This window comes from Penicillium rubens (genome assembly GCF_028828025.1).
Source record: "Penicillium rubens strain IBT 27055 chromosome Unknown utg000004l_segment0_segment0, whole genome shotgun sequence".
Lineage (NCBI taxonomy): Eukaryota > Fungi > Ascomycota > Eurotiomycetes > Eurotiales > Aspergillaceae > Penicillium > Penicillium rubens.
The window spans coordinates 1,680,018-1,699,841 of record NW_026890602.1 but is presented as its reverse complement, the minus strand read 5'-3'; the positions used below and the strand labels follow the sequence as shown (position 1 = coordinate 1,699,841).

The 19,824-nt window shown below is 47.8% G+C and overlaps 9 protein-coding genes across 9 annotated transcripts; 7 read left to right on the top strand and 2 right to left on the bottom strand.

Moving 5' to 3' along the window:
* Positions 1 to 109: 109 nt before the first annotated feature.
* Positions 110 to 1,180, top strand: N7525_010603 (asparaginase; the record flags this gene model as incomplete). Its single annotated transcript, XM_002561408.2, has 1 exon — positions 110 to 1,180. The coding sequence occupies one exon, from the start codon at positions 110 to 112 to the stop codon at positions 1,178 to 1,180; it is 1,071 nt and encodes a 356-aa protein (XP_002561454.2).
* Positions 1,181 to 1,750: 570 nt separating this feature from the next.
* On the top strand, positions 1,751 to 2,266 carry N7525_010602 (uncharacterized protein; the record flags this gene model as incomplete). Its single annotated transcript, XM_002561409.1, has 3 exons — positions 1,751 to 1,801; positions 1,856 to 1,906; positions 1,973 to 2,266. The coding sequence occupies 3 exons, from the start codon at positions 1,751 to 1,753 to the stop codon at positions 2,264 to 2,266; spliced, it is 396 nt and encodes a 131-aa protein (XP_002561455.1).
* Positions 2,267 to 5,420: 3,154 nt separating this feature from the next.
* On the top strand, positions 5,421 to 6,044 carry N7525_010601 (uncharacterized protein; the record flags this gene model as incomplete). Its single annotated transcript, XM_061215149.1, has 1 exon — positions 5,421 to 6,044. One exon carries the CDS (start codon positions 5,421 to 5,423, stop codon positions 6,042 to 6,044), a length of 624 nt encoding a protein of 207 aa, XP_061067661.1.
* A 243-nt stretch (positions 6,045 to 6,287) lies between these two features.
* Positions 6,288 to 6,850, top strand: N7525_010600 (uncharacterized protein; the record flags this gene model as incomplete). The annotated part of the gene is made up of 2 exons (XM_002561411.2): positions 6,288 to 6,541; positions 6,628 to 6,850. 2 exons carry the CDS (start codon positions 6,288 to 6,290, stop codon positions 6,848 to 6,850), a joined length of 477 nt encoding a protein of 158 aa, XP_002561457.2.
* A 477-nt stretch (positions 6,851 to 7,327) lies between these two features.
* Positions 7,328 to 9,247, bottom strand: N7525_010599 (DUF3176 domain-containing protein; the record flags this gene model as incomplete). The annotated part of the gene is made up of 1 exon (XM_061215148.1): positions 7,328 to 9,247. The coding sequence occupies one exon, from the start codon at positions 9,245 to 9,247 to the stop codon at positions 7,328 to 7,330; it is 1,920 nt and encodes a 639-aa protein (XP_061067660.1).
* Positions 9,248 to 10,689: 1,442 nt separating this feature from the next.
* N7525_010598 (uncharacterized protein) lies at positions 10,690 to 12,424 on the top strand (the record flags this gene model as incomplete). The annotated part of the gene is made up of 2 exons (XM_002561413.2): positions 10,690 to 11,142; positions 11,213 to 12,424. 2 exons carry the CDS (start codon positions 10,690 to 10,692, stop codon positions 12,422 to 12,424), a joined length of 1,665 nt encoding a protein of 554 aa, XP_002561459.2.
* A 21-nt stretch (positions 12,425 to 12,445) lies between these two features.
* Positions 12,446 to 14,311, top strand: N7525_010597 (uncharacterized protein; the record flags this gene model as incomplete). Its single annotated transcript, XM_061215147.1, has 1 exon — positions 12,446 to 14,311. One exon carries the CDS (start codon positions 12,446 to 12,448, stop codon positions 14,309 to 14,311), a length of 1,866 nt encoding a protein of 621 aa, XP_061067659.1.
* Positions 14,312 to 16,210: 1,899 nt separating this feature from the next.
* N7525_010596 (uncharacterized protein) lies at positions 16,211 to 16,533 on the bottom strand (the record flags this gene model as incomplete). Its single annotated transcript, XM_061215146.1, has 2 exons — positions 16,211 to 16,330; positions 16,381 to 16,533. 2 exons carry the CDS (start codon positions 16,531 to 16,533, stop codon positions 16,211 to 16,213), a joined length of 273 nt encoding a protein of 90 aa, XP_061067658.1.
* A 2,131-nt stretch (positions 16,534 to 18,664) lies between these two features.
* N7525_010595 (uncharacterized protein) lies at positions 18,665 to 19,639 on the top strand (the record flags this gene model as incomplete). The annotated part of the gene is made up of 2 exons (XM_002561415.2): positions 18,665 to 18,681; positions 18,739 to 19,639. 2 exons carry the CDS (start codon positions 18,665 to 18,667, stop codon positions 19,637 to 19,639), a joined length of 918 nt encoding a protein of 305 aa, XP_002561461.2.
* Between the last annotated feature and the right edge of the window lie 185 nt (positions 19,640 to 19,824).

Genomic DNA, 19,824 nt, shown 5'->3' with positions numbered 1-19,824 from the left:
TCGTCTCGTATCGGAGCTGTCCGACCACAGTGTCACCTCGGGTGGTCGCCAGATATCCCGAGGATCCGCAAAAGACCAACATCACCATATTACAAAGAGGCGATCCAGAATGCGAAGAATCATCTCAACCGATTTCGTGGTCTCCGACCGCGGTGGTGTCGTGGAAAATCGACACAGCGTCCATGCCGCCATCACCGACGCCGCGGGCAATCTCCTCTATGCAGTCGGCGACCCCTATCGAATGACACTCGCCCGCTCAGCAGCCAAACCAGCGCAGGCGCTAGCAATTGTTGAAACGGGCGCAGTAGACAAATTCAACTTCGACGAGGCCGATCTGGCTTTCATGTGTGCGTCGAATAGCAGCGAAGAACGACATATCACCCGCGCCCGGAGTATGTTGTCGAAAGTATCTGCTTCGGAAGCTGATCTCCGCTGCGGTGGACATCCTCCTCTCTCAGAGACGGTACAGCGCGCCTGGATCAAGAGCGATTTCACCCCAACTCCAGTTTGTAGTAATTGTTCTGGCAAGCATGTCGGCATGATCGCGGGGGCGAAGGTATTAGGTGGTGATGTGGCGGATTATCACTTGTCTACGCATCCTGTCCAGATGCATGTGAAACGTGTCGTTGATGATGTCTGCGGTCTTGGGGTGGATGGGTCTGTTTGGGGTCTTGATGGGTGTAATCTGCCTGCTCCGGCTTTCGAATTGCATTATTTGGCTCGGATGAATGCGACATTCGCTGCTGCCGCTGATGCTGTGGCGTTGTCGGGTTCTGGTGTTTCTTCGAGAACGAAGGCGTTGAGTCGTGTCTTCCATGCTATGTGGAAACATCCTGAGTTCGTCGCGGGGGAGAATCGGTTTTGTACAATCCTCATGACTGCATTCCAAGGCTTGCTGATTGGTAAACTTGGGGCGGATGGCTGCTATGGGATTGGTGTTCGGGAGTGTGAGCAAACAAGATCTCTAGGAGCAAAGGGTGCTGTTGGGATTTCAGTGAAGATTGAAGATGGTAATATTGGGGTCCTTTACTTGGCTGTGGCGGAGATTTTGGAACAGCTTAAGATTGGAGAGCCTGGAATGCGTCAAGCGCTCTCTGCCTTTCACCACCAAAATATTTTCAACACTGTCAATGTTCAGACTGGCGAGTTCCGGCCTTGCTTTAAAGTGCGAGCAGCATGATGTAGTCAATAAACCAATAGATATCTTATTCAAAGCTACATATTCAAAGACATAGTTATCGAGTGGAATCTTGAGCTAGCAATGATATTTGAGCTTTCTATTCAAAGAACATCAAGGACTTGTAGCCTGGCATTGGCCACCCTCGACCATACTAGACTATCTTTAGTCAATTCATTGTTATTCGGTGAATCTCTTGCTTTCGCATCACTTGTGCCTTGCTTTCTTATTATGTAGCTCTTGGTATTGCTTAGTCTAATTTGAATATATTGTTGCACGTGAAGCAAACAATCTTCTTTTACAATGGAACTGTTATTCAAATCGGCTGGCCTTAATCACCTGGCCTCTTATTGTCGTTCGTTGAATTCCTATTGTCTTTCTAGTGAATGAGAGAAGCGGACCTTGTTCATTAGTGGCCTCCTAGTATGTTAATTTTCTGCATAATGAGCACAATAGCTATTCAAATATCCAAGTGCGTTGCCTATATTAGACTGTAAATCTATATAAGATTGTCATGTCACCTCTGGCTTATTTCCTATCACGTTCACATTCACATCTCTCTTTGCATCCACTATGCAAAGCAACATGGAAACCAGCGGGAGTGAGTACGAACAACCCTCACTGGTAAGTCTCCACCCAGCTTTAACTGATCTACGTACACAATCTGACTTAGGACAGCCATCGAGCATGAGGAAGAGAAAGCGCTCAACCGAGCAGGACTCCTCGCGGGTGAGTTCACTTTCCCTTGAATCAGTTTATAATTCTGTGCAGAAACTGACATGTGCTTGCTACTAGGCGAGGAAGAAGCGCAAACCAGCGCTAAATGACCTCCACAAGCTGCTGGTAACCTACCGCGGTTTGCAGCAGATGCAACGAGAGCTGAGCGAGCAGCTCGTCATCTGCGAGCGCCAAATTGCCAAGCACAAGCTTGGCAGTGCCTCGGGAAAGTCTCGCCGTCGCGGCCGCCGTGGCCGTCCATACGTCTTCCGCCGCGTGCAGTCTCCACTGCGCGAGGTAGCCAGGGTGGAGGACCCCGCGCCGCCCACGTTCTGGGAGCGCGTGGGAGAGTGGTGGCGGAGATGCTGGTGAATGGGGAAAGAGGGGGAGGGAGGATTGGGATTGGGATTGGGTGGTTCTCGCTGGCGAGACCCCCAATGTTAGATTAGTATACAGTATCGTGGAGGACCAATCATGTTAGAAACGACCAGAGAGTCGTGTCTTTCTTGTCGATACTAATTCATACCATCCATGGATGGATTCTCTGTCCGATTAGTGATCGACCCACACTCATGCTAGTAGGTAGCATATTCATAACTTAAGCAGCTTTCATGGCTCCTACATATACTAAGTGGTTGTGGAAAGGCTACTATCATTGTAGCTTCGAAAGGTTGTCATTGATGCATCGGCTGTGACGCTTTGAGGGCGGCATCTAGTTTTCTGTGAAAGGCACCCCTCCTAGGAAATACTCTTGCTGGAGAACCAACTACATGCCATACAGTCAATGCATGGTCTTAGTCTGTGAACCCCTTGGTCTATTCATTTCGTACCCAGGTAACAGTACGTAAATACATAAGGGCCATATGTATTTCATACAGGAATGTCTAGAAAGACAACTTGCGTACCGAAAGACATCCTGTCAATTAATGCATATTCAAATGGCATGAAAATGGAGGAGCTATTGGGGCCAAGGAAGGGTCCTACAGATAATTTTCCGAATGTCTCCCTTTATCCTTTTGGTTTAAAACGTCATGATGCGACAGTCCTTGCATCAAACAGTTTCCTGGTCTAGCGGTTATGATTTTCCGTTAACAATTGCCCTTAGCAAGTGTTCCGGAAAGGTTCTGGGTTCGATTCCCAGGGAAACTATTTTTTTGATCTTTCTCTTTTCTCTCCTTGTCTCTTTTATCTTTTTTATTTTCTTGGATTCCAAGTTGCTAAGCATATTTAAATATTTTTAAGGGTCGCTATTTCATTTCTTTAGTGTGGTTTTAGGTGCATGTGTGTTGAAAATTTGCTCGAGAAATGTATATTCGGAGCCCCTGCAACTGATATATCTCACCCTAAACCCAAGGGCCTGGTTAAAGAATCAAGAGACCTTTAGGGATCGAATGTGGAATGGTTAGTTCTGAAATTGTACCAATAATACTGGAAGAACGAAATAAATGGGAGGAAACGTTCTAATTCGCAAGCTACTTCCACGGCCCAAAACCTTGCTATAGAAGATCATCTACAAACCACTCAACCGGCGAGACAGGCTCTAGACTTGCGCAAGGGCTTGCTGGCGCCCCAGTAACATCGGCGGCAATTTTGAATAACACGTTCAGCGAGGCTCAGGTCGGTCTCATCGACGTTGCCCCAGTCTCATCCTTTCATGGACCCAACTCCTCGGTCTAGCTTCTTCAACCTGTTCCCTTTTTTTTGTTCTTTCTTTCTTTCTTTCTTTCTCTACTCCTCGATTGATATGAGGGAGAAGCTCGGAACGAATATGTGCAGGTGGGCCGTGAAGCATGTAAGAAGATATGAAAGTCATTCCGAAGAGGGTGAATTACGGAGAGCATGCAGTGAGGTGGCTTCGGAGTGAGGATACTGATCTTGTGAGCAAACAGCGAGGGGATCTGAGTCGTTTCCTCGAGCATAAAACCAACGATAGCGGGAAAGGATGGACGCGCATCCAGCCCGCACTGCCCAAACAAAAGACCACCAAAAAGACCACCAAAAAGACCACCAAAAAGACCACCAAAAAGACCACCAAAAAGACCACCAAAAAGACCACCAAAAAGACCATTAAAAAGACCATTAAAAAGACCATTAAAAAGACCATTAAAAAGACCATTAAAAAGACCATTAAAAAGACCATTAAAAAGACCATTAAAAAGACCATTAAAAAGACCATTAAAAAGACCATTAAAAAGACCATTAAAAAGACCATTAAAAAGACCATTAAAAAGACCATTAAAAAGACCATTAAAAAGACCATTAAAAAGACCATTAAAAAGACCATTAAAAAGACCATTAAAAAGACCATTAAAAAGACCACTAAAAAGACCACCTCAGGATCCCACCCTATAACTGTCTTTGAATACGTAGCTTTGAATAAGAATCTATTGGCTAATTGTGGAGCGAAAACCGACTCATTTGTTTGGAAAAGACTCGGAGAATAGACCGAAGGGCAACCATCCACAGGGCACAAAAGAGGCCGTGCAGGTATAAGCTCCTTGAATTCCTCCGCACTCATCTGATTAGTTTCGCGCAGGTGTCGAGGGATGCTACCGGTCACGGTAAAGCTCACAGGACAATCATCCACCGGGCACAAAACATGTTGTGCGGGTGTGAACTCCTTGATCTCCCCCTGATCTGGCAAAGCCAAAAAGGGGAGAGAGTGAAAGAAGGAAGAGATTGATTCTCTGACAGACCCAGGCTAGCTATTAACTATAGCTAGCAAACTGACACCTGACAAACCAAGCATCAGTCTGGCTGATATAACACCTCAGGTGTGCTCGCATTGTAGCGCGTATCACGGTTGCTTGGATGTCGCATGCTATAAAGAACAAGTGGCATTGGACAAACACTATCACCTTCTTTGGTATGGTCCTCCAAGCAGCGACGGGATGCCGGGTGGGGGACATTGTTAGAGCCGGAGGATACACGGGCTCGTGATCACTGAAGACGTTGCACGGAAAGAGATATAGCTCTTTCCGCAGGAATTGTTGGCGCTCTGTCAAATAACGCATCAAATGGAATGCGCAGGGGACCAGACCGGTGACCTTAACTCTGCCCTGCATGGTCTTTGTTATCGACAGACTCCCCGTACAGTGGACTCGGTTGGAGATGCAATCCAGATGGAAATGGAATGGAGAAAACAGTGCGTGGATTGACTGTCTCGCACGAGGAGAGGAGGAAGAGAAGGAGAGGGGAGAGAGCTATCAAACATGGAGGTTATATCATACGGTGATGTCTCAGGCATTCAAGAGATCGGAATATGTAACATGGGGGGAATATGAAACCTTAAAACCTTCCAAGGTTAGCCCTAAAGGTCTCAGATTAGTCCCAAGGTTTGAGAGGGAAGCTACCTAGAGGTCCGTTCCTTATTAGGCGGCGGCAAGGAGTATCCGTATCAATGATGCCTAGGCAGATATATCTTTCTACTATTTCATACTCGATCCCAAATTATATTCAACATTCCTGTTTCCTATCTTATACCAAAGTTCACCATACGAGAGTCGTTTCATTATCTCTAAACAAAATGTCCGAACTACTTGGAAGCCAAGACTCAAAGCCAGTCTCTGACTGCCACCCTTCTCCAAAATATCACTTATGCGAGCCGAGCCCAGATGTACTCACCTCTATCATCGAGAACCAGCGTGCTTTCCGGTTAGCAACCAAACGGATGACGGAGATAGAGATAATATCTGAGGACTTCTGTGAGAATCACCCTGCGCACGATAGCGATATCCAGATAAAGATAGACCGCCTTGAAAAGCTGTCTCCATTACTGGAGGAGCTGATGCATTTGTGTACGAAGCTCACGAATCTTCTAAAAGAACGCCTTGAAAACCCCGAAATTCATATCGCTATAGGAAAACTCTCCGACAGTGAGTTAAACCGAGCTTATGCTTCTTTAAAGCAGAATCCCAACCGCCAGATGCGAAGAGAGCTAGCCCAGAACTCTCAGGATCGCGATGACTGCTTTTGCTCTTCTGGGCGGTTACTTGAGTCCTCAAAGGTGGATAATATGAATGACAAACTTGGCCAAAGCCCTCCATCCTATGATATGGCGGCTAGTGTTCGGAAAGCGAGTGATAGTGCTACCTCAAAGCCGGCTCGAAGGTTTTGGAAGAAATTTTGGAGATGTTTAGCTCGCCTTTAATGGTGAGGAGAAATTGGGTCTCACAAGGTGTGAACTAAGAGATAACTAAGAGATAACTAAGAGAGAACTGAGAGAGAACTGAGAGATGACCGAGAGATGCCTGAGAGAAGTTCTTTCCTTTCTGTAGGAAGCTATAGACGTAGTTACGACGTAGTCGGTACAGATTAAGCAGGCACGATGTTGCGTAGAGGGTCTTTCGTGTCTCCCCCACCAGCGTAAGTTTGCATTCACAACATCGCAGCTATGGCAAGCAATAACAACAATATTGATATAAGCATCGTCGTTAATGTGCCCTCCGCCCCCCCTCCACCTACCTCCGCTACCCAACCCTCCTCATCTCCCTCTGCCTCCGGGACCTCTGAGTCCATAGGCCAGCAGTTGGTGAGCACGCCGGGCTTTTGGGCCCTTCTGATCTTCTTGGCCGTGTGCCTTGCTGGCGCCGGCTATCTTCTGTGGAGGCGGCGAGCCTTCAAGGGCCAGGATCCCGAGAACATCCCGTAAGTGGTAAACCATGATTCTTATGGAAACTATACTAGCGGATCTTTGCCTATGTATGCACAGAGGCTAATGTATCGCAAAATAGGCCCGATGATGTCAGTGCGGCCGAGAAGGCCGAGAAGATCCCCAAAGGGGATAGTTTGAAAGTCCCTCCGCCTCCTGTGACCACCGAGGACCCCAAGGACCCCGAGGCCCCCAAGACCCCCGGCGCCCTCGAAGATGGTGAAGCTGCTGGGCTCTGGAGAAGTGGCCAGCGCCACTTCCAGCACGCGCAACCTCGCCCACGCGGCGAAAGAGGGCCTTATTGATCCGCCGGCCGGGCTGACTGGTTTGGTATTCTGAGGCCATTCCGAGGCGACGGCGTTCCTCTGTTGTTTTATCCTTTTCTTCTCTCCGAGAACCTCAGTGAGGCGAGATGAATGAAAACGGAGCGTTTTACCAAACCAGGGGAGGAGGAGGAGGTTGTGGTGGTGGTGGTGGTGGTGGTGGTGGTGTGGTGGTGGCGTTCCTCTGTTGTTTTATCCTTTTCTTCTCTCCGAGAACCTCAGCGAGGTGAGATGAAGGAAGAAAACGAGTCTTCTGTCTCTACTTTTTGTTGTTTTTGTTCTCTGTTCTGTTCTGTGTTGTTTTTATTTTTATTTTTCTTTGGTTGGCCCTCTTCGGAGGTGACCATGTCTAAATACATATTGCCCCCGGCGTCTTGGGAGTGCATTTTGCTGTTCAATGTAGACACCTTCGCAGACTTAGATCTTATGGTAGACCCTGATTGCATGCAAGGGGCATGTTTACTTTTCCTTGAATGTAAGTGGCCCTTCATCATGTACCATTACAGCGCGCATCTTCTTGGATATCTCAGTCATCCCATCCACCCTGCGGACAGACGCAATCTTGCTCTCTGGTGTGGCGTCGAAATGGCTTGTTAACAACGGAAGCACCATACACTTCCATAGCACAGCCTTCCGGTGCTTACTTCCTATTGCAGTTCCCAGAAGCAGCGCAATTGACCCCAAAGTAACAATGACCGGAAGAGTAATCCATGGCCATCGGACATGAATGAATGTCTCGTCTTGAAATGCGATTCCCTGAACCTCGTCATTAAGGGAATCCATGCGGAAGGTATCAGTGAGGCTGCTGGACATCGAATCAAGCGATCGGTTGAGGTTATCCATGCGTAAGATCGTCCCCAGTTTCAACACAGTTGATGTTGGTACCTCTCCACGCAATTCAGTTGTACTATTGAAAAGGTTCATCATAGTATCTGCCAGATGGCCGAATGTGCGAAGGTCGACGCTGTATGACGAGTTACTTGATAGGGCTGCGGACCCGTCCGGGGCTGCAAAGTGAACAGGACGGTTTGATGTGAAATTAGGATCTTCAAGGGGCTCTGTAGGAACGAGCTGCTGTGTGTCAACACCAGGCATTGGAGGACTGTTTTGGTAGTCACCAGGTGTGTAGGAGCTCTGTTCGTATCGTCGCTCGCAAAAGTATACAGCACATTCTGCTACCGATGGCTTTGGTGGTGGGACTGTCGCGTTGGATATTGCGTAGGTAACCGTGGTGGTATAGTTTGTCGCAACGAAGGAGGCAATTGGGGCCTGAATGTCAAAAGTTGGGATCCGAGTATCAAGAGCTAGGTCCATAACCCTCGGATGTAAGCTCCAATGATTTGTACCAATTATGATATTGTCGCCCGAGAGGCGCTGGTCGTCGAATTCTTCAAAATCGAAAGAGAAGTTATTCGGGGTTTGGTAGCTGCAATTCGTAGGGATTTTCCTAAGGGGCTCGGCGACAGTATCCATAAATAATGAAAGTTCTGGTGCGTGACACTCTTGCTTTGTTCGAGATGTGACATCCTCGCATTTGCTACACATCCCCAGTGTAACAAACTCTGGATATTTGCAAAAGCTTGTAGTGCACAAAGGCGGAAGAGGAATATGTGTCCCTAAGAGCCCACTCATTATTGAAACAAGGAGTGTCGGCTCGAGCCCAGTATCTACGTCACTTTGATCGGAACCCTCTTTGGAGTACCATTGTTGTGAGGTTGGGGTATATGAAATGGCATGTTGTGCAGGAACACTTCGTGGAGGGAACGTCAGAATTTGCTGTGCAAATGGATCCACTGCAAGAGCCAGAACCGTGAGAGATGCCCCAACATAAGTCAGGCTTCCTGTCCTCGACCCAAATATTCCCCTCAGTAAAACTTCCAAAGATCCCCAGGGCCCCCGGCTTGCCTGGTCAATAACCTGCATATGGTATAGTGGCGCTGGATTTTGAAATAGGTTCCATTTCAACTGACCGAGACACGAGGACACCGATACCAGCAGTGCGGCTTTGGTGATGGTCATAATGATTGACACGACAGTATTAGGGGACACGGTATATTTCCAGTCCGTGTATGGGGTATTGTTTATTTTGAAAAGAAAGGCAACCAAAAGAACAACGCCCACGACGGCTAGGGTAACAGATCCAATTTCCCATACCCAGGAGCCGTCCCAATCGAACCCAGGTCGCTTTGCTTCAGCGTCTATTTGCGGTTCCTGCGTATGCACAGTCATACCATCTGTTTCTGGGAGGCCCATTTCGGTGTCGCTGGCACGGCTAGGAACGGAGATTCCAGGACTGGCCGGGGATCCAACCCTTTCCAACTCAAGATCAGATTCGCTCTGGCCGTCATGTAAAGTCGAGTATGGCGGATTGGCTGCCATTGTGACAACGCTTGGCCTACCGAAGTCGTATACGGTATATGGGTGTTGAGTAGGCTCTTTTTTCAGGTGCGGGGAGGTGGAGAGGATAAGGGGCCTTGTCATGGGGGCTATGGAGGGCTGAGCCTCAACAATTAGGTAATGATCATGTCGATCTGGAATATCGTGGTCCCTAGTCGTTCCGGCACCCCGTCAAAACTTCAAAATTTATCTCCATGAGGAATTGAGCCTTGGAGCCACGATCCAACTAAGCGGAATAAGCTTACTTGGACGAAGCAGAACGGGGATCTTTACGGGCCGGATGGACAACGACGGCCAACCGTGAAGTGTAATGAATTGACACATCGGTATACGGGTCCGAAGTTGCGACGCAAAGGGATTTTATACGGCTAAGTCTGAAGCATCGGGGTTTGTCAATGTTACACATGGCGAGAAGATTATGTAGGTAGACTTGGAATTAGGATAATTGGTCTTTTGCTTTGTTGTGTTTATTTATTTCTTCTTTGTGGTTAGGAAAATACATCGACTTCATTCTAACATAGTAACGTACTTCACCAGCCGAGATCCTTGTCAATCAGTTGCATTATGGCCATCTCGGCGGGCCATACTTGAACAAACTCCTGGACTCGCCAGGACTAGTCTTCGTCCCACTGGAAATGAAGGGTATAACATGCACAAAAGAATTCCCAGAAGTCAGGAAACCAATCGGAATTCTCCCAATCGACCAGTACGATATCAAATGATCGCCCACCTTGATCGTTTGGGCGACTTGTATTTTCCACGACCATAATATTCTTCTGCTGAACATCCCCATGCGTCAATGTTGGCCGGTGACCTTGAAGGATGCTAGGGGGGTAAGTTTCGTAAAAGCGAGCCTTGTAGTCTGGTAGATTATTCTTGCGATGATGGGCTGTTGAACTGCTAGTCCCATCCCTGCGCCTAGGAGAATTTGGTATCCTGCCTACATATGTATGTAGGGTCCTGCTTCTGTATCAACTGTCAGGATAGAAGGAGGTCCGTGCCGACGGCAATAAGGGCAGCGCCGAGTGTAAGAAGGGCCGTGTATTGGCCCGTCCAAGAGAAGAAGGCGCCGCCAGCGACAGAGAAAACGATTGCATTGTGTACCCCTGGAGCCCTGGAGGTATTGTTCAATTAGGTAGCACCACAGTCTGTCACCTAAGCTACCTAGGTAGTGTGTTGATTGATTCATGTCTTTGGATGTTTGCTTGCCCGTAAGGTATAAATATCACTCTCCTTCTTCCCCGTTTTGATTTCTCTTTCTTCTTCTTTCCCATCTCCACGTCTGGAAGTTTCCTGCTGCTTATTAGCCTTACGTTTTTGCACCTCACCGGTGTTTCATTTCTCTAACAATCAGCTTCACTTTCTGCTTTCTCAACCATCAACACCTCACCTTTTTCTTTCTTCAACCATTGACATCTTCCATCATGGCCACTGAGGGGTCCCAGAACCCTGACCTTCCTGGTGACACGTCTGCTAGCGAAGACAAGTCTCAATCTGAGGTTGATACAGAGGTACAACACGGCAGCACCAACGCGCGTGAAGTCGTTAACGACCCGGACCGCAACCCAACCGCCGCCGAGATCGAAGGAGACCCCGTCTTCAAAGAGTCTGGCTTCCCCTCATTTCTGTCATTTCCGTGTGTATTGCTCGGCGATAACGACCAGCAGCTGGGTGATTGGTTTGACGTTGACGGTGATGAAGTTGTCAAACTTCAGTTCAGAGCATACCCTGACTTTTCCGAGCCGCGTATTGACATCCGACTCACGATCAAGTGGAACGAGGACGGTGTCCCAAGCGCTGAGGGTCCAGCGAATGCGACATTTCGGATTTTCAATAACCAGATTGAGTCGATTGAGCCGCTTCTGGTTGTCTTCGATGTAAGTCCAATTTGCCTTCTCCCTTTACCTATAAATCTCGACGAGCATTACTGACTCCACCTTTCTCTAGGACCCTGAGAAAGAGCCCCAAGCGTTTGCCGATGCCATGAAGGTCATTACTCCCAGTAATGAAATCCCCGCTTTTGCTGAGCTTCTCGCCATGCAATTTGGCATCTATGAGAGCACGAAAGTTGCTAACCTGATCGCGGAGAATCGGCTTTGGGTTATTTGCATCAAAATGAAACAGCTTCAATACGACGACACGTTCGGCAATTGTACAGACTTGGAGATTGAACCTGACCTCCGGCGGTTTGGGATTGGCCTGTTCAATCGGACTCACACGTACGGCAATCAAACCGACAAGGCGCGGGCTGTTCGTGATATCTTCTACAATGATGATCTGTTCTGTTTCGTTGTCAAGGGACCTCATCTCGACGATATTATCAATGAGTTCAGAGTGTCTATGGATAATACCCCTAAATTTCCATTCGCTGGGTTCCTCGGAAACCATTTCGATAAACCGTCTGTTCAGTATGGAGACTATACGCCGAAGGAAGAACGTCCAAAGATCAGGCCAGAAACGAACATCGCTTTCCGCAACGACAATTACTACACTGTCTTCTTGGTGTATGCGGCCATTGCAGAGCACGAGAGCGAAATGGTTGGTTGTGAGCGAGGCAATTACTTTGATGCGTATATCAAGGTCGCTCCAATCAGCGAGCAGGAGAAAAACAAGTTCATCGGTTTCCTGGAGCTGCCAATTAACATTGCTCGTTTGAAAGTTAACTCTTTCATTTCCCTGCGTTTCCAGGAGGAGGCAACGGTCAAACGGGAACCCCGTGTTGCTGATGCATACGTAGTACCAAAGCGGCATGTTTCTACGCCCGAGAATATGGATGTTTGGCTTGGTCGCGTGATCGATCCTCTCCCAGCTGCCCCGGATGACACAACATCGGTGATTATTTACAGGCCATACAACGAGTCTCCAAACGCTCGTCAACCTTCTCTGATCCTAGCTGACAATACGGAAAATGACAGAGATATCATCAGGGAGGCCTGGAATCAGAAGGTTCAATGCAAAATCCCAGCAAACGAAAAGCAGTTCAAGCAACTTCTGGGTTGCATCCGCGATTTTCAGGCCAAATGCAACAAGGAAGTCCACGATCCGCTCATGGGTGGTGACTCGATGAACATCCCCCGGTACGACTTCTGGGAAGACATTGACCCTGCCCTTGTCGACCTCGCGAAAAGGAATGATCGCATCTACGCGGATGCTGGTTAAATCTTCACGAACTTGGGTCATATGCCCGGACGCCTTTTTGTCGTGACTGGAGCAGCAGGGACCGGGAAGTCCCACGTTCTGTCTCTGTTGAGTATTATTCAGGCAAAGCGCGGTAACTTTGAGTACCCCGTTCACCCAAAGGATTTCGATGGTAACTGGCTTCCAAAGTTCACAAGCTATGTCAAGTCTACTGTCGGGGAAAACGAGACCCCCCAGAAGAAAATGGTCAAAGGACAATCTGTCATTGTCTGCCCAACAAACGCCTCAGCCGACAACACCGCGGAAAAACTGGATCGTCTTGCGACACAACTCCTCCCTGACGAACCTATGATGATAATCCGAGTGCATTCCCTCGAATCCGAGTTTAGTATTGCAGAGCGCAGGTATACCATACCGCAAAGGACATACCCTGTGACCGGTCCAATCAGTCAGCCTGAGCGTGAGTCGACCGAAAGCCAAGCAGACGACAGGGATGAGGATTTCGCATTCAACGCAGTCATTGCGTACCTTGATAGCGTCAAATCACACTTTGAGCGTACAGAGCCTAAGACGAAGTCTCCAATCGACGGACTTCAGGATCACCGCGTCAAGACGCTGAAATACTCACTGGGGACGCGCATGCTACAGGTTGCTGGGCTTGTTGAAGGTCCATTCAAGTCAGAAGAGAAATTCCCAGCCTTTAACTTGCTGTACCGTAACCGCCTGGATGCCGGTGGTCGCCTTGAAGAAGATGAAGAAAGGGACTTCAAATCTGATTGTAAACGACTTATGCGTCTCGTGATTGGTATGGCGGACATCATTGTTTCTTGCCCTTCAACAATCGCTCAGCCCACTCTATATCATAGTCTGCATCCCTCTTTTGTGGCGTTTGAGGAGGCTACGATGATGAAAGAGACGGATATTTTGCCGATACTCGTTTACCTGTTCCCCATTGCGTTCGGATTTTTCGGGGACCCTAAGCAACTGGGCCCAACGATTATGTCGACTACCAAGGAAAACCCCTTCAGGTCGCAACTGGCTGTTTCCCTTCTCGATCGACTCATCACTGCGGGATACGAGATCGGCAAACTGATTGTACAGCGCAGACTAGCTGGCGATATCCACGATTTAGTGACTACCGTTTTCCACCGGGAAACTCTGCGTTGGGATTTCGAACACAAAATCGACCCCACTGGTGTGGTCAACCGTGTGAAGACGTTCAACAAGCGGAACTTCCACATCGACTCCAACGTCGCCTTCCTCAATTCGGAACGCGGGCAGCAGAGCAGGCGTGGAACGTCATACTTGAACGATGCCAATGTCCGGGACGCTCTCGACCTCGCCAATGACATTCATAATGCTATGGGAGCAGCTTTGGAGTCAATCGTAATCCTAACTGGATACGAAGGGCAGTACAGAGCGTATCTGCAAGAGGTGGACAGACGCAGCAACAGCTCACAGATCCCGTGGCTTGATCTGAACATCCAGAAGATCGAGACCTTCCAAGGAAGCGAATGCGACTTCGTTATCTTCGATGGCGTACGCACGAAGGGTCTTGGATTTATGGCGAACTTTCGTCGTTGGCATGTTGCTCTGAGTCGAGCACGGTTTGGCCTCTGGGTTGTATATTCAGATGCTGTGCTTCGAACGGACCCTTTGGCCAAATCCTCGAAGTATATCCAGGGGATGCGGGAATTTGCCAGCTCCAAGCAGTTGAAAGTGACACTGAAGAAACCGGAGTATGAGTCGTTCCCAGATATTCCTCAGGGCAAAAGTGTTACCAGTTCCGGGGTCAATGCTCACAATAAACTGCGTGCTGCCGCTGCTCGTCGTGCCGCTCGTCATGCCGCTCGTCGTGCACCAAATGTTACGGAGGCATCTGCTACTGGCGAGGCATCTGACTGGTGAGCCATCAGCTACTGGAAATTCCAGAAAGGAAGAAAAAAAACCAAAAAAATGAATGAAAAGGAAAAAAAAAAAAAAAAAAAGATGGGGATACTTGAACATTATTATTGGGGATGTTGGATGGGGCGAGAGGTAAGCATGTGAGGGTGCTCACCGCCTCCATTCTATTCTGTATGTAGTTTTAGGAAGAACAACCCATCTGTTATATTTCTTCTCCGTCACGTAGGATCTTGATTTTCATCTGATGGACCAAGAGAGAGGCTTTGTTCTTAGTGTCGAGGTCTATAGCCTCTGAGTATCATCGTTTGCAGTGATTTTGTTGGGCACCTCATGTCTTTCTCAGTGGCACAGTAGGATTTGTTGTTGTTGTTGTATTAATTAACGTCCATGGAGGGACGGGCGTAGCCCGTACTCCGTCTACCTCCCTTGGGGTATCGGGACGTGCTAAGCTATGGGATTATGTACAAAATTTGTGCGTCCATAGAGAGCAACTCCTTCTTAATGATAAGATGTCAGAACATCCAGTTTGCTGCCCGTCCTTCTCCGCCGGTTGAGATGGATGCAGTGGTGTCAGTAGCCTGGCACAGTAGGAGGGTACCGCTAGGGATAGAAAAGACCCGGTTTATCTACGGTGTATAATGGATCAGTCGCTCTCGCAGATTAAGCCTTTTTTGACCATTTCTGCTATCTACCTAGCAAACCGAGGGCGGAAATATCTATATAAGAGATTAAAAAGACTAGCTGATCACTCGATACGCTCTTTCGCACCAGATATTGCTTCATTTATAATAATAAGCCGGCGTTTTGTATCGGTTAGATCGACGGTAAACGAAGCCGCTCTCTAAGCGATCTTACATGATAAGTCCAACTGCCCCTTCTTCGTCCTATACTGCCTTCGATTCACTCCAGTCATCGTCGTCTATATAATCCTTGCGAGAAATGCAGAGCGTAAAGTCAATAATGACCACCTTGGTTTTAGGCAAATCAATTTGCACCAATAATGCTATACCTAGGCTTATCTACGCGGTGGTCGTGCACTGAGGGGCTACTCTCACCCTTTCTCACCCTAAGCTCACCCTAAGCTCACCCTAAACTAGCTTCACGTCAGGCAAAAAGTACCACTACGGCTTCCTGGTCGGCTCACCTTCCTGAAATTGTACTTTGCGGTCAAACGACTTTTGCTTTTCTTATTTTTGTTTTTACTTTCCATAGACAAAGAGCAGTAGGCAATAGTAGACCAAAATCATAACCTCTTCCATACCTTGTTTTCCTCGCCAATTAAAATACCAAAGAATTATCTTCTAGCTCCTATGGGCATCTTGATATATATGACGGTGACCGGCTCGGATTTTGCGTAAGCTTTCTTGATCACTTTCCCCTTTCAAGTCCAATTGGATCCACTGTGCGAATTTGACTTGTGTCGGCTTTGCAATCTCATGTAAAGAGTCGGGGCCCTTTTCACAACCAGGTGAGCGAATCAATTCCGAAAGCTGAGCCATGTACTGACCCCAGGCAGGGGAGCTTGTAGCGAGCTGCAAAAGAATATGCAAAGTTGACTGCACAAGGAGACTAAACCCGGGTGCCAGAAGTCTCGATTGGGATTCGGGGAGCCCAATATATAATGAGGAAGGCAGCTGATTAAAACGTAATCACGATGGCGTTCTCCATCTTGGTGGCTTGATACCTTATCTTTGCTATCCGCGCAGGCTTCTATCTTTGATAGTGGCGGAACTGCCGGCAATCCCACCCGTTCTGCGGTGTAAACAATGATAAATGGAAGAAATGAGTCGTTGAATGAATCTCCGGTCTTTGGGAGCTCATAGATAGGTGTGCAGATACGTAGGCGACGTCGATCATAGTATTTGTAATGTAGAGCCTGCCCGCACCATTTTTCAAAGTCGTCTAGACAAGGGGCAGATTCGTCGGACGGGGGCTGTGACGGCCGACATCCATAAGAGCATAATAATTCGTATGTCCTTGCTTGATCAGCTTCATTGATGACAATCTCAATATCCTGGCTGCCTGTCAGCTATGCTTCTGCGAATCAATATTCAGGGCTGAGAATGACATACCAACGGACAAAGTCCTCCCCCATAGCATCCAGCAGCGTTCACCCCCCAGAGCGCCGATGGGATCCCAGCGTCTCGCAGTAAGTCCGCAAGTCTTGCAATGTCATCTATTCCCGGGCCTTGCACAGGTGCGAGGATGTTCTTCTCGAGTGTCATGATCAGGACTTCAAAGGAGGGCAAGAGAGCGCACAAGTAAGAATTGCGCCTCGTCAAATAAATATATTCGGTGGGTCTTAACTCAGTTTGGTTATCATAATTGATCGACGTGAAGCGGCTAGGTAGAAGCAGCTACGGAGTAGTTGTGAGTGAATAATACCGGGTAACTACAACGGGAGGCACATGCATATTTTAACCGCTTGAGCGGGGGAGGTTCCAACCTTGGAAGGTTCCAAGGTTCCAAGGTTGCCCCTGGCGCTTACTTTAGCTAAAAATAGGGGATTCCTAGGTGGGACCGACACGGAAATGATATTTGCATCGTTTTACTTGTCATTAACTTTTGCGCACATAAACTGTATTTTGAACTACAGAGGTTCCATACAATTTCATTGGTCAGATCAAAGTGAAAATGGACGGTCCCGCGGTCCCCACCCCCACTAGGTTTTGATTGGCCGACCTCAACTTGATTAGCGCTGGCATGGTTGGTCGGCTAGGTCTCCGACAACGTATCCTAGGGCCGCTTCCACCTTTGTCGCGGATTCCCCGATATTATGTTCCAAGCTAGACGGTGTGAAGGGTCGGTTGTTCCGAACCATCAGCTCGCGCTTTGGTTCTTTCTCGTCTAGGGTGGTAAGCGTGATAGTTTTGAGTACGATGCCCTGTTTTGCCACCGTGTAATTGAGCCTCTTGAGATGTTAGGCCCAAGGGCCAGGTGGCGTTTCCAGGGTGCCCGACGCCACTGACTTGAGAGTCACGGGCTGGCCAAATGAAAGGGCATCCGGGCCGTTGTCTCGACTAAGTTCAAGGTTAGCACAGAGCTATATAGTAAATGGAGATAGTGCCATACATGTGGAGCATTGTTAGAAAAATAAGACGCCAGCAACGGTGATAATTGGAAAGTGTGGTATAAATGAGAGACACGCACTGCCCTAGGACGCCAGCAACGGTGATGATTGGGAAGTGTGGTGTAAGTGAGAGACACGCACTACTCTAGGACGCTAGCAACGGTGATAATTAGGAAGTGTGGTGTAAGTGAGAGACACGCACTGCACTAGAAGGCTAGGGACGGTGATAATTAGGAAGTGTGGTGTAAGTGAGAGACACGCACTGCACTAGAAGGCTAGGGACGGTGATAATTAGGAAGTGTGGTGTAAGTGAGAGGCACGCACTGCACTGGAAGGCCAGGGACGTGATAAGACAAGACCTCCTATATGTATCATACATGGAAAGGCCTTAATTCAATATATTCTAATTTCCTGTCTGTTAAAGACTATGTCGATCGCCTACATAATTATTCCCATCATGAATGACAAGTAGGTCATATCTCCAGATACGGCACACAGGCATCACTGAAAGTACACGCAAACACAATTGAGTTCCCCATTTTCTTATATCTTACTTTGAGTTCCGGCCACCAATCAAACTTTTGTGTCGTCAACACTACGTATTGTGCCGTCTCAATTGGGCCTTGGAGGGAAGTCAGGCGAGTTACAACCTTTCCGATTCGAATTTGGAATAACATCCACCCACGCCCATTGGTACCCTCGGACCGACCCGCCACTAAAACACTTCACTTCGTCATGAAATTAAGTCCTAAAGCTTAAGTTCTTCTCTCATCCATGTAGTCCAATAAACCTATCGAAAGATGCGGTTTCTATTCTCGGAAGCCGTAGGTCTGCATATTTTTGCGGAGGTTCCATCTCTAGGATGATTATGTCCAGTTTGCCAATCTTTCTGTGACCTGGGAGATAAGACGAAACGTGTAGGATGATTTGCGCGTTTCTCCTGGCTATTCTCTCGGCGCGCATGACGCTTTTGCTGCGAAGAGACCCTGTTTTCTCGTCTGTCTATCTCGTCCTGGGTGCCAATCGATCGTGACGTGACGAATGGTGCGGTAAGGCATTTTGGTAGATCTCTGGAGTTTCGGTAGGTTTCACCAAGCGCCGCAAACAGCACATATGAGTGGCACTTTTCACACCGCCTAGCCAACACCAAATCAAGTCTCCAACTTCAGTCTCGAATCGCCCCTGTTGTAGTCAGGACCTGCCCCAGAGACTTTGCAAGATACGTCAAGCCTAGAGTATTAGGAAAATTTTCTCTCATCATCCCGCAGCGACAGCATCTAATCACGATGACTCACGAATTCGAGTAGGTACCCCGCCTGCAGATCTAGAATATAGAATACACTTGTACTAATGATTTTAGATATCCATATACTGTTGGCAATGTGATCAAGATTCACTTCAAGACACCAGATGGATTAGAGTCAACAGCAGATGCCAATATCATTAAAGTCTTCGAGCCGTTCACTCTTTCCTCTGTGATGCTTATTCGGATGGCCTGCTCCTCTTTGGAAGGCGATATGATTTTGAAGCTATTTGATCGGCGATTTGCCACGCAGCTTCGGGAAGACGAAAAGATTCGGCCCTGGACCCCAGATACAGAGACTGAGCACTGTCAATTTATCCTTGATGGCGGTGCATCAGAGTTTATTACTCAGCTCAACGACGGTGAAACACCTGAAGGCAGTACATGGAGTGCGGCTATGGACGAAACTTATCTTCATGATCACATGTTGGATCTATACAAGACAGAGGTCCAGGTATATAGCACCCTAAAGGAGATCCAAGGCACCGACACACCAAAACTCCTTGCATCCGCTGTTATACCTATTCCCTGCCTAGGTCAAACGAGCAGCGAATATACCGATATTCCTGGGATCCTTTTGCAATATATCGAAGGCTTCCCATTGACCGATATTGAGGAATATACACCAAGAGAAAGCTGGCAGGCTATCTGTGAAGACGCCATTCGAGTTATCAATCGTATCGGTGATCTAGGAATACTTAATAAGGATGTCAAAACAAGGAGCTTCATTGTGCGTAAGGACGCGGGGAATGGATTCAAAGTGACCATGATCGATTTTGCGCTATGCAAATTTCGTCAAGACTACAAAGATGTCTATGACTGGGATAAATGGAAATCGATACAGGACGAAGAGGGGGCAGTGGGGTATGTCATGCAAAGGCGTTTAAAAGGTGGATTTTCTTACCATCGATCTGCTCGATACGAAAAGCTAGACGAGGAATTCAGAATGGGTGAATGAGTTGGGACTTAATGGAGATGCCATCCAGATGGAAATGGAATGGAGAAAACTCTGCGTGGATTGACTGTCTCGCACGAGGAGAGGAGGAAGAGAAGGAAAGGAGAGAGAGTTATCAAACATGGAGGTTCTATCATATGGTGATTCCTCAGACATGCGACAAGACTGTACCTATAGATGGTCTGCCT